The sequence below is a fragment of the Dreissena polymorpha genome, chromosome 1 (assembly GCF_020536995.1).
Source record: "Dreissena polymorpha isolate Duluth1 chromosome 1, UMN_Dpol_1.0, whole genome shotgun sequence".
Lineage (NCBI taxonomy): Eukaryota > Metazoa > Mollusca > Bivalvia > Myida > Dreissenidae > Dreissena > Dreissena polymorpha.
Window position 1 is genome coordinate 44,753,597 of NC_068355.1, and position 14,279 is coordinate 44,767,875.

A 14,279-nucleotide genomic window follows, 5' to 3' on the forward strand; every position below is an offset into this window, starting at 1 on the left:
TCGTGTATGTTGTTTGCGAAACGAAATTTTTCACATCAGACAAAATAGCGTACTTTTCTTAAAATTCTTAGCACCGCGTGTTGACGACAAACATTTTTAGTATTCATATTGTATTGAGATGATGAACTGCCCGACAGACAAAAAATTTACAAAGCTAAACTGCCGTGCATAAATAGTAAAAAGGCAGTGCTGTCATGTTTAATCCGATCATTTAGTTTTACAAAATACATGGACAAACAATGCCAGTTTTGCTGTGCATATAAGTCTGGTAGAGTTTGTTACACAGAGATATACTAAAAAATATAATAATTAAATACGCGGACATTAACAATTAAGAATTAATGGGTCATTTAAGTATTATACTACATAGAGTTACATGTTATTTATTTAAATAAGAACAATTCGATACTCAACAGAGAATTTAAATACGAGTACATACATTTTCCTTAAAGTAACCCATATTTTAAACGCATATGTCATATCCATTTTAACTTCCATCAGAAGATTTGTCCGAGGCTGAGTTTCTCGGTATTCTCACCAATCAATTGTTAGCCGAGGCTGAGTTTCTCGGTATTCTCACCAATCAAGTGTTAGCCGAGGCCGATTTTCTCGGTATTCTCACCAATCAAGTGTTAGCCGAGGCTGAGTTTCTCGGTATTCTCACCAATCAAGTGTTAGCCGAGGCTGAGTTTCTCGGTATTCTCACCAATCAAGTGTTAGCCTTAGCAGTAGAATATTATTCGACTGTAAACTCCATATATGCTTGAGATATTAAAACTCTTATTTATTGTGCCCAATGCCTTTCTTTTGTATAATTCATAATACTATTTCAGTATTTTATTGGACATAATAACAGTATGAATTATAACTCAAAACATACTTTAAATTTTCAGGACGTAAGCGAGGTGGATGACAAGTTTTCAGTTGTTGGCAACATGACATTGGCGTGGACAGATAAGATCTGCAAGTGGAACCCACAGGCGACAGGGGAACAGAGCCTGGTTTTCCCAATAAGAGACATATGGTATCCCAGCCTCGTTCTTCTTAATCAGTTTTCAGAAGGTTTCAGTATAGTGGACGACGCATGGATGGCAGCACGCGTTTCGCATCACGGGAAAGTGATTGTGCAGCTTGCGTCGGTCTTTCACTCAACCTGTCAGTCCAGCTTGCGTCGGTCTTTCACTCAACCTGTCAGTCCAGCTTGCGTCGGTCTTTCACTCAACTTGTCAGTACGACGTGACATTTTACCCGTTCGACTCGCAGGTAGATCTAAATCACTACAATGTTGAACGCAACATTCATTAAATGGATATAGTCCTTGTACTACATTTAAAGGTTGTTCGTTTGAAAATTGATAGTAATATTGGGATGTTAACGAATAAAAAGGCGATTTTTTCAAATGTTTGCTGATACGTTAACAAAGGATCTTAACTTCGACTAAAACACTTATAACATCAAACACGGGCACCACTTCAAGCAATACAAAATCCATTAATATTCATTACAACTCTATCTTTATAACCACCACAAGCATCAACGATATCTTCACCACAAATATACCTTGATTGTACAACTATGACACCATAGCCACCACCACAGTAACCATCGCAACTACAAACATAGGAATCGCGTTCTGAGAAAAGCGGGCTTAAATACATCTGCGAAAAGATGTCGTCTCATAATAGCGTGTGCAGTCCGTTTTTATCATAGTAGTCGTTTGACGAATATCTATTTGTAGCAAAAAAAAGCGTATTTAAAGCATGTGCGAACTGCACAGGCTAATCTGGGACGACACTTTCCGCACATGCATTATAACCCATTTTCACAGAGCAAGTCTACCATCGAGAATCGCAACCACCAGCATCACAGCTAGACATTAACATGACCTTTAATCAATGTATACCTCCGTTGTTCATCTAAAGTAGTGGATAGTTCTGAAAGTTGTTGCCTCGTCTTGTTTAAACGCACTAAAGCCTTTTGTGTTTCTCTGTGTCCCTGTGTGTCTGCAACATTTTTGCTTTTGCCGAAATCTCACTGCCAGAACCATGTTTTCTGAATTAGGGTACCTGAATTTGGGTGAATTGAATATTCTTTCATGTAGATAAATATATCACTTTTGTTCCATTTTAAGAAGTCATTTTAATATTTGATACTATGCTTGTACGTCATAAAATAAAGGAAAGGCATACAAATGCGTTGAGAGTTTACTGTTTCATAATGGGACCGGATTAAGTCTACACCACCCTAAATAATAATAATAAAATACCAAAACAACAAAAGAAATCTTTGATCTATAGCTATTTCCATCACCAGGTCACGATTTCTCGAAATTCTTTAGTCGGTTTTAAGAATAACTAACTGAAGTCGGATGTTTTGTACGAAGCCTTTTTTTCAGTTTTTTAAATTTATGGTTTTAAATTGAATACTATTAATGTTGTTTATTTCACATTTAATTTGAGTCTATGCCCGTGATGTTTTAAAACAAATGTTTGTGCACTTTAAAGCAATTTGAAAAAAAAGTATTATTACGCTACTTTTGTTCAAACAGTCGGTGAAAGCTCCGGCCCGACCAAGCTACTGAAACCCAATCAACCCTTATAGCTAAAATATAAACACAACAAGCACACCAACGTAAACGACACACCAAGGACCACCTCCCTTGTAGTTGTAATTGGTATTAGCACTGCATATCTCTATTCAAAATATGTCTTTGTTTCAGATATGTAGCATATTTTTCTCTACGCCGGCTTACACTCCTAATGAGCTTAGACCTATTGTTGCAACATCGGACGGTGAACACTCCAAATCTTTGCCTCATGGGTCGTGGACACTGAAAGAAGCTGCTCTCAACATCACTTTCAAAAACATTCTTTATGCGCAGTTCAAGATAACTAGAAAACAACAATTTGCGTTTTTCAACACCATCCTACCAATAATTGTTGTGTCTTACATGAATATTTTGGTTTTCCTATTGCCAGTGGAGTCCGGAGAGCGCGTTGGATACGCCGTGACGCTTGCGTTAGGATTGTTTCTGACTATAGTGTCGGATAACTTTCTTAGACGTCGGACTCTTTGCCGATCTGGTGGCCATCTTGGTTTCTAGCACGTGCATAATGATATGCACGATTTTGAATCTGAATGTGTATTTCAAGAATGAAACTTAACCGCCCCCAAAATGGGTTGAAGTGTTGCTCGAACATTTGTTCTGTCGTCGGCAGCAATGTAAACGACAGAGAAACCGGATTGGTAATAAATCAGATGTAATATATGTCGCCGAAAAAGCAAATGAACCAGAATCTGAAAAAAAAACAACCCTCAAAACACTGGCGTGGAAAACAAGGGAACGTGGAGAAAAATAAGAAAATGTGTTGACGTGTTGTCATTTATAACGTTTTCGTTAATTAATACAATAATTACTGTGTATTTCATGTTTTCTGTAAAGAGTGGCAAACAAGATTGGTCAGTTTCGTATTACATATGCGTGTGCATGTACATTACAAGGAAAGACAATTAGCGATTCTTGTTTGTACACATTAAATTCAGAAATAGCACTGTTCAATATCATTGGATACAAACGAAATGAATTATGGTTTGAGACGTCTACATAACACAGTAAAAAGCGTTTCTGATGTGTACACATTAAATTAAGAAATAGCACTTTTCCATAGCATGTGGATACAATCGAAAAGAATAATGGTTTTGAGACGTCTACATAACACAGTAAAATCAATCAGTTGTTCGGACTTATCATCATTTATTTAAGGTGGATAGTATTCATTATTCAGTATTAACCAATCAAGATTGTGGAAATAGGCACAAAAGAATTTAATTATTATAGACATGCGAGTGCAAATTACTACAGACGTGCTTTGTGTCTTTGTGTTTTACTTTGCAAATATAAAGTGTAACAAGAGGTGTCAGAAGGCAGCGTACTCGACTTTTCGAGTGCTTGACAGTATAACGTAAGCCATTGTTCATATTCAATAATGTAAAGGTAATATAGTCATATTCTAACTGGAAGAGGACCATAATTGAAACATATTGATCGCATATGTTTTAAAGAAGTGGTACATTATAAACGATTCTGATATCAGGTATATTTTCCACAATCTATTGAACATTTGTAAAGACATAAAACAAACTAATAAGATTATATTTCAAGTTTTATAGCAATAACTTGGGTGGGATGGTTGGACGGTGTTTCAAAAATAAAATTATAAAAATAAATATGTGTGTGTTTTTACAAGGTTTAAAAAAAATCTGTCTGTGTGTGTGGGGGGGGGGGGGTAAGAGGGAAAACAAATATTTTTAATTTTATTTTTATTTATTTTATTTATTTATTTATTTATTATTATTTATTAATTATTAATTACTTTTTTTTTGGGGGGGGGGGGGGTCTGGGGTGTGACTTGGGGATGGTTTGGGTGGAGTCCATTGTGGTATGTCAGGTAAGTGTTGTTTTGTCAACGTATGAATCAAATTTGATCCTATATAAAGAAGTTATGGCAATTTAAGCAAAATTTGTTTATTTGACCTTAAGATTCAAGGTCAGTCAAGGTCACGGTCAAATTCAACTTGCCAGCTACAGTACCCTCATGATACTTAGAAAGTATTTGAAGTTTGAAAGCAATAGCCTTGATACTTTAGAAGTAAGGTGCATCTAAACAAAAAAAATGAACAAAATATTCAAAGTTACGAAGTCAAAAAAGGGCCATAATTCCGTCAAAATGCCAACCACAGTTATGCAATTTGTCCCCTTTTGATAATAAGCGAGTGTTCCAAGTCTGAAAGCAATAGCTATGATGATTTAGGAGTTAAATAGACAAAAACACAAAACTTAACCAAATTTTCAATTTTCTAAGTATAAAACGGCCCATAATTCTGTGAAAATGCCAGTCAGAGTTACATAACTTTGCCTGCATAGTCGCCTTATGATAGTTAGTAAGTGTTGCAAGTATGAAAGCAATAGCTTTGATACTTTAGGAATAAAGTGGACCTAAACACAGAACTTAACCAAATTTTAAATTTTCTAAGTATAAAAAGGGGCATAACTCTAAAAAATAATGCTGACAGAGTTGTGCACCTTGACCTACACAATTATCATTTGTCATAAAGAAGTATTCCAAGTTTGAGTTAATTATCTTTGACTTAATAAAAAACGTTAACCAACGCCGACGCCGGGGCGATTAGTATAGCTCTCATTTTTCTTCAACAAGTCGAGCTAATAAAACGAATTTCGCCAAAAAGAAATAAGTGAGGGTTGTCATATATTTGTCTTGTTTGTTCATAGAACCAAATAAACCCATAAAATTAAATCAAGCAAAATGTATTTCGCAAAGTACAATATATACAAAAAAATGCGGGTTTAGGTGTTATAATATGATACAATCACCCTGATTTCTTCCCTAAGTGGAAATAATTTCAGACTACTATATTTTCAATATACTTAGACTATAGCATAAAGAACCTTACATGCTAGATAGGTAACATTGATATGCCTAATAGTTGCAATTCACAATCACCTCATTTGAATTAACCCATGAATGTATATAAATTGTATGTTTTTACATTTAGTGGTAAATTCACTTACACGCACTTAGATACCTACGTCAGTTGCTAGGTAAAAGTGCATACGCAATGCAGAATTATTCATATGTTACTTGTATGGTTACTATGTGTCAATAGGAATGATGTGAATAATATAGATAAATTATTATATGAACCTTGTTCTGAGAAAACTGGGCTTAATACATGTGCATAAAGTGTCATCCCAGATTAGCCTGTGCAGTCCGCACATGCTAATCAGGGACGACACTTTTCGCATAAACGTGATTTTCGGTATGGAGGGACTTCTTTGAAACAAACAATACCACATAAGCGGAAAGTGTCGTCCCTGATTAGCCTGTGCGGACTGCACAGGCTAATCTGGGACGACACTTTACGCACATGCATTAAGCCCAGTTTTCTCAGAATGCGACTCATATTGTTTAACATATCTAGATCTGAACACATTTTAGTAGTATACAATAATGTTCGCGTTCCCTTGCTATTATTATCACTGACGAACATGAGACGTTGGTATATGATGGAGTCATTTACAGTACAGATAATAATAATTATGGATACCGTTATCGAGTTATCGTTATTTAACCATAGCGTAAAGAAATACAGGTAAAGCTAGTATGCATAAGTACGCAATTCAAATCTTTATTAAATTCATTCATCCAATGAGAAATAAAGATGAACAATTAGAATAATGTGGAGAACAACCAGAAGAATGGCGAAAATCATGCAATCAATTTTCTTTTTCCGAAATCTTGAGAAATTGTATTTTAGTGGGACCCGAGCACTAACTATCTATTGTTCAAAAGATATTTGATACACGTAAAATTAAGATATGAACCAGTGAAAACGTTTACAGACCAGTGCCTCGAGACAAAACCTTTACACAAACCTTGCTATCAAGGGCATTGTTAAGCGTATTGGATATGCTACGTGTGTTAGGCATGTGTATTCGGTCGATATAAGCAAATGAAACAATTTAAATGTTGTAATTTATCATTCGAGTAATGAGTGTTCTAATCATTGTACATAGCAATATATTGAGCGGATATAAATCAGAACTGCATTGCAAGAAAGGTTATGATAAAAAAGAAAAAATATTTTAATTCTTATTAAAACCTAGACAATTTTGTAAAAATTTGATCTAAATCAATGGCAACCATTCACCTCTAGATTGAAAACAGCAACATACTCATATTGATTACATTTAAACGAATACCTCATCTTCGAAAATATAAAAAAAGCAATGAGTGTTACATCATCACGAGCTTTTACTAGTAAGTATAGTAATGATGAAATAACGGTCACGTGTGACCCATGCAGATTTTCAGGCAAGAACTCCGCTGCCTTAAAATATTGCAAGGATTGTGGCGGACACTTCTGTATGTACTGTGCTAAACTGCATCTGAAAGCTTCACCGACGAAGAAACATACACTCATTACACTCATTGAGGAAAATGAAACCAAAAAACCCACAGGCAAGACGCGAAAGACTTGCCAAGAACATGGCGCCAAGTTGACCAAGTATTGTGAATCTCATGAAGTTCTTTGTTGCAACGTTTGTGTTCTTGCGTCACACAAAGAGTGCATAAAGGTGACGTCACTCAAAGAAATCGCGGACAGAAATGTAGTATTCCGAATGTGTAAAGATTTAGAATCTGCCATAAAGAGATTGCAAAACAAGTTTGAAGCATTGCATGCGGAGAAACAAGACTACATTAAATCTGTGGAACAGCAAACAGAAGCTTTGGTTATTAATGTAAACATGTATAGGAAAACCATAGATGGGATTTTAAATAAGCTTGAGCGAGAGGCGATTAGACGGAAGGATGAATTCTGCAAAGAGCGCACAGATACTGTGAATGGTCAGATCAAAACGTGCAAAACAGCGATAACCATTTTGGACGAGGCGTATAAGCAAGTTGATACAACGTTAAAAGAATCAAATGCAGACATGTTTGTGAACGCCAAGACAGTACAAAACGTTGTAAACAAGTATTCTGAGGTACTGTCTAAAATAGAACCATCAGAAAAAGAAGGTCTGCGATTTGTTCCGGATTTAAACATAGAAAAGTATCTTGGTGGTCTTGAAGCACTCGGTGAGGTCCTGGTGGAAAAATATTCTGCAGTGAGAAAAGATAACTCTCCATCAATAGGTCAGTTAAATAATTAATGCACATTCTCAGCACTTACTTTTATCTCCCAATCTAACATTCATTAATTCATTCATTTATTAAAAGGATCTTTTCACGGTTTGGTAAATTGACAAAATTGAAAAAAGTTGTTTCAGATTCGGAAATTTTCGTTTTAGTTATGATATTTGTGAGGAAACAGTATAACTGAACATTTACCATAGTCCAATATAGCCATTATATGTATCTTATGACGATTTGAAAACCTAAAAATAATAACTCGTTGCAACGCGAAACGATTGAATAATTTGGAGAGTTCTGTTGTTGTCGTTGAAATTTACGAAACTACGAAGATTGCTTATATAAGGTATACAATATTTATTCTGTGTATACTCGTTGAAATAGCCGAGAGTGCTAATGCGCTTTTACCTTAGACTAACTCCAGGACTCCGGGGGTCACTGGTTCGAGCGCTGGTACCGGCTACTTTTTTTCCTTGTTTTAATTTTATTCTTGATTTTTTACTTGAGCTTTTAAGATCCAATGTATACATTTATCAATATAAAGCATTTAATGACAAACTTCAAAATATGCCAAAAACTGTGAAAAGGCCCCTTTAAACATTGAACCATTGTCACTGAAAAATAGTTTCTTATTTTTAAAGCTACAATATGTATTTTACTTTTCGTAAATATACCACCATGTTGAGTCTGCGACTATTTTTTTTTACTTACATTTGTACAACGTTTGAAAATAATATTGAATGCACGTGTTGCAATTCAACACTGTTTGAAACGTATGCTGCATTGTGCAAACAACGTGCAAAAATAATGAAAATGTACCAGCTAGCTGTATTGTTTTGTGGATTCATCTGCGTTGCATATATATGAGCCTCGCTCTGTGAAAAGGGATGTGCATGTGCATAAAGTGTCGTCCCAGATTAGCCTGCTCAGTCCTTAACGAAACTCCAGTTCAGGCGGAGAGTGTCGTCCCTGATTAACCTGCGCGGACTGTATAGGCTTATCTTGGACGACACTACGCACATGCATTTAACATCGTTTTGTCAAAGCGCGACTCATATATTTCATTATGATCTGTACATCCCGTTAGGACTTAAGGCATGGGATTAGTTTGTATTTAAACGTCAGCCAGCACAGAAGCCGCTCGTTGAAACCCATTAGCACTGGTGCGTATTTGAGATATAATAAGGTGAACTTTTGTACATTTTTCATGGTAACACATGCATCCAAGCTAGTCAGTGTCGACTTCAAGGTATGAAGCCATATACCGTCTGTAGTTGGTATGATTAAGTCTTGCGAACACAACGGAAAAATACTGTGTTGTATAGCTGATACAGCCCTTTATCCATCAATGTATTGCTACAAGTGATTTTTTGCACGTACACATTTTTTTTCATCCGGAAAAGAAAGCAAAGAACAAGATGCAAAAGAATTGATTTTACGATAACTCTTTCTTTTTCATTCCGTTATGTGCAGTTTTCGTTCGGAGTGACAACGAATGGACTACAGCAATTTTCTCTCCAATATTATCCATTTCCAACGGAAGCATGTCACTTAAACAAGTCTCCTAAACATCAGAGATACTGTTTTGAAATTCATTCAGTATGCGTTAATTAGAAAACACGTTTGCTTCAGCCATTAAAAAATATAGCACACTGGAAAATATATTAAGTGTTTACAAATTCATTTTTCGTTGAATTTTTGTATGGGCCGCCTGATATAGCTTTCAACAAAGGATAGCACAGTATTTGACAACAGCTTCGCATTTGATATTTTGATCTATATGACTTGACAAATATTTTCAGCTTCCTCGAGACGCAGTACTAGTGAAAACCGAAAGCCCAATTTCACTGCCGACATAAACGTGAAAATGAAATCCGACAAGAAGACATGTTTCATCACCGGAGCCACGTTTTTATACGACGGCAGGCTTGTGCTAGCTGACGACACGAACAAATGCGTTAAATTGTTTGGTCCAGACTTTAAACCTGTGTGCAGTATTATCACCGCTACGTCACCTCGTGACGTCACCACGATTTCCCATCACGAGGTTGCGGCTACTCTTCCTGCAGAAAAGCTAATACAAATGCTGCGAATCGGACCGAAAGAAATTGTGAAGCTTCGGGGACTTCTTCTAGATATCGAATGCTACGGAATAACTTATCATATGCCTGATTTATACGTCACTTCCGGTTGGTCTGCGGAGCGCGAAATTCAAATCATCAACCCGGACGGTGAATTACGCAAGAAAATAAGGCTATCAAAAAGCATATTCAGGTACCCGCTGTATATTTCCATTGATCCTAAAGCGGAAGTGATGTATGTGTCGGATTACCTAAATGGAGTTTTGGTCCTGGATATGACAGGTAAAGTGATAATGCAATGCAAAGATGCAGACAAGGGAAGCTACTACAAAGGAGTTGAGGTGACGGTTCCTGGTCAGGTTTACGCATGTCAGTGGCAGGATAATGGCATTACCCGTGTTCATACGGACGGACGTGGTCTGGAGACGGTTCTTTCCTGGGACAAAATGGACCGCCGGAAACCTCTGGCTATTGCGTATACAAGCAAAACAAAGCGATTGGTCGTGTCATTCTGTGGAGAAAAACGCGATCTCATGAGCATATACAAATTTTATTGATATTGTCGTGTTTTGAACTCTTTTAAAACTTAAAATAATATCTACGGTGAACGCTGTTCATAATCTCATAAAAATTTAGGTAAATGCACTTAATTGTATAAGTTGTCACCAAAACTTTGAATTAGATCGTACGTTCTTTTTTACGATGAATGCCCATATTTCATGTGCCTTATGTATATAGGTAAGGTTTTTACGCCACCAATGTATTTACTCGGTAAATTAATACTATGTGGTAATGTACTGTATTTGTCGCGTGAGTTTTTCTGGAGTTACCTATAGAAATTATGTTATGTCATTATATGACGCTTATCCTGAATTCGGTACTCATTTACCAGTTTGTATCATACATTTTTAGAGTGGTACAATGTTGAGATCCAGGCAATATCAGATTGATTGTACGTATCGGGTACGGGGTCGATTGTATATACTGTAACATCGAGCGTCGTCTGAAATTTAAGTGATCGAGCGAAAACAACAAAATGTTTCTTATTTTGACGTGTAGAAACGGCGTTACAACCGTAAAAGATTGGTACGTGGGTGTCAAAAAGTGCAGAAACTTTAACTCTCGCTAGTTCTGGCTTCCATAACTTTAAATGTCGCTTTTTATGATTTTTGACTGGCGCGACTTTATAGTTATGGACCAACCCCATTACTTTTTAGGAAAGTCAACCAGAAATTCCCGAAAAGTTGACAGTTAACAAAGACCGGTCCAAAACAGCTTTTAAATGCAGTTGTTGGCCCAAATCAACCACTTGATTGGAAAGATTGACATTTTTCACATTTAACTGATATATTCTTTCACAAAAAACTATCTTAAACATTTAAAATGTATCTATTCTGCTCATACATATCGAGAAAAACAGCGATGTGACAGACTTTCTTGAAATGCGAATCTCCCGAGATTTCATGGTCATATGACGTTATTTCTATTTTTAGTAACAAACCATGTGCTCAAGTGTTTTCAAATTCAGAATGACATTTCCCGGTATTTTAATTATTCTGGCTTATTTTGTAAACAAATTGTAGTGTCAATACAAAGTCAAAGTAAATATTATATAAAACTACCTGATTCACACTGAAATCAGTCTTATAATCCACCAGACGTAAGTTGTTAATCACAAATAATAGATTTCAGAAAACGAAAGTAATGTTTACAATTTCAGCATAAAATGTCACGGTTTATCCGAAAGTATCCAAATGAAAACTCGTCACGTGACAAAGCAACAATGGCGTCAAAATTGTGAATTTCAGACTGATGAGAGTTATTTTCATCTAATGTAAGATGCATTTGAAACATCTGAACCTTAAAACATTCCTCGATGCAGTAATTTATATTCATTCACTAATATATGTAGAAATGTATCCAAGAAAATGAGCTTTCTTTGATTTATAGCGTGACATAAATATGTTACGACTCTGGTTGACTTTCGATACGGGGTTAGCTTCAGCGTACAGGTCTGTCAATACTATATAAACTGTACGCTGAAGTTTCTTTAGCTAAACTCTCGCGGGCCTGTACGATGAGGTCATTTGTGGTTCGTATGATCAAGCCCCATTGAATGTTGACCACCCTAAAATCGCATGTGCCTTCGTCGGCCGAAATAAATTAGAAATAAGACAATTTTAAAGTGCAGATTGGATTTTATGTCTGTCTATACTTTCATTGTGATATTCAATTAAATAATGAACTTGTGCAAGTTTTAATTTTACCCTATTTTTCCCTAGCTAAAGGAACTTCAGCGTACAGTTTGTATAGTATTGACATATCGTTAAAGTATCCTACCGCAACCCAAATTCGACGACACCTAAATTCGACGATGTTCTATTTGTATTGATTAAATGGATGATTATTGTCTTGGAATCATTTCAAAGTAATACAGCCGAGTTTAAAATATTATTTTGTGCTATTAAACATTTCATTATTTCTTTCATTATTTGCTATATATTGCTTCATGTAACTGTTACATCGTCGAATTTGGGTCACACCGGTAGTGCGTTCAGTTACAGCGAACGTTCGCCAATGATGGTTCGTTTGCGATTCTGTCTTATTGAACGATAAGTTCGGCGCGAACGTTTCAAGATGGCGGCTCCCAGAAAATTGATTGCGATGTTGATGGCGGAAATCGCTAATTACACAGAAAGTACTTATCTAACAGATATTTCAAAAATAAAAAAACCTATAATAATTTGATTATAATTATAAGTGGTGTGGATGCGATAGTGTTATTAGCATAGGTGCTTGCACCTATGCTTAAGGTATATACCACATTTTGAAAATCCACATCGGTCGGTTAACCTTTCTGAAGCCTTACCTGATCAAAAATCAGACGAAATATCTATTTAATTTAGCATATGGTAATTCTTACAATTTTTTGGGGGGAAACGTTTTTCTAACGTTTTCTTCCAAGAATATTACTGACACCGTTTTTAGTGAATTTTTCTAAGACCGTTTTATGTCAAAAAATCTTCTTATAACCTAGAACAAATTTCGTTCGTAAAACAATTCTGTTCTTGTTGATAGTGACCTCACACCTAATTTAGATCTATATGGGATCCCAATTTCTATTTCCTTCGTTTACTGTTCTGTGAGAGGTCAAATGTTTACATAACTGAATTAATAAGGCCCTGGTTAAAGTATATGGAACATTTCATCGGTTAATTATAAATAGAAATTAAAACATATTCTCAGCAGGAAGTGGGGCATAAAGCACTTTTATTCTTTGAAAATGTGTAAAAAATGGCGGAGTACGATGAATGTTTTCTGATTTATGACATGGATTCTGACGTGCCTTTCTATGGATTTGATGAAGTAGAGTTTAAAAGTAAGAGATGTGTTAATTGAAGTTAAAATGTTTTACTTTGAGCCAGAAATTTACGTTACGAGTAGAGTTAACGGTTTAAATGTGGCATCGGATTTAATGGATTCGCGTGAATTCTGGACGAGTGCTGTGTCTGTAAAATATTAAATGGAAAGCTGTAAATGTATCAAGTCGGAAAAGAAAACGGATGGTTGCATAATGGTATGCGTGAAATAATGTAATTCTACGTATTTATTTTCATAGTTATGTCATTTTGTAACCATTCACATTCGTCACTATTTGGAATTCCCGTTTCTAAAAATAGAGCATTTTGTTAACAAGGGGGGCGACTCGTGATGTCAGCAATCGTTAAGGCTACAATATACTAAATAATCGAGTCATGAAGGGCTGTACTTTCTAAACAAATCATCATATTTTCCTCGAAGGCATGTTGTACACTTTGTTCTGGTTTTATCGTTTGGAGATATTGATAGGGGAAGCATAGGTGTTCACTACTTAATCCCTGAAATAGGATAAAGTTGGAGATTAAAGTAAAAAATGGCACTGCAAAAGGTTACAATCCACTAGAAAACGGCCGAAAAAGGCGCAAAAACAGTCGATTTTGATTTGAGTCGAATTTGTTTTTGGTTTGAACATGACAAATCTTTTTTATTGCTTAAATCGATTCAGCTAAGAATGCCCGTCAAGAAAAGGTATGGTTATGGGGGTCTCTTTGTGCAAAATGTTGTATTTATTTTCGCTCAAAGTTGTCGCTTTTACATCGAAACATATAAGGAAACTATTTAGTATATTTTGACCTAAACATTTACTTCAGCAGCATCTTCCCTGTATCTTGCAACTATGCTTTCAGCGCCATCGGCGCTCTCGTTTTTCATTAGCGATCGAAATTTAGTGTAAGAGGTGCATTGAATCAGTTATAAACAAAGCCCTAAAATAGCGCAATACATTACAATCTTCAAATGTAGTTGTAATTTTCTTTTACATTGAATGAATTTTCGTTTCGTTTACATTTAATGAAAATATTAATAAATTTTAGCATTCAAATGGAAAAAAACACCTTCATATTTTGCGAATTGAACTGTCTTTGAATGCACATCTATATTGAAA

The 14,279-nt window shown here is 35.7% G+C and overlaps 1 protein-coding gene and 1 long non-coding RNA gene across 2 annotated transcripts; one reads left to right on the forward strand and one right to left on the reverse strand.

The window, feature by feature from the left end:
• Positions 1-228: 228 nt before the first annotated feature.
• Positions 229-12,336, reverse strand: LOC127865130 (uncharacterized). The gene is made up of 5 exons (XR_008042504.1): positions 11,419-12,336; positions 10,191-10,307; positions 1,904-2,066; positions 1,189-1,277; positions 229-1,153 (listed from the first exon to the last, which is right to left on the reverse strand). It is a non-coding gene; the product is annotated as an uncharacterized LOC127865130 (long non-coding RNA).
• On the forward strand, positions 7,206-10,624 carry LOC127865099 (uncharacterized). Its single transcript, XM_052404996.1, has 2 exons — positions 7,206-7,718; positions 9,518-10,624. The coding sequence occupies exons 1-2, from the start codon at positions 7,328-7,330 to the stop codon at positions 10,351-10,353; spliced, it is 1,227 nt and encodes a 408-aa protein (XP_052260956.1). The 5' UTR covers positions 7,206-7,327; the 3' UTR covers positions 10,354-10,624.
• Positions 12,337-14,279: the final 1,943 nt, after the last annotated feature.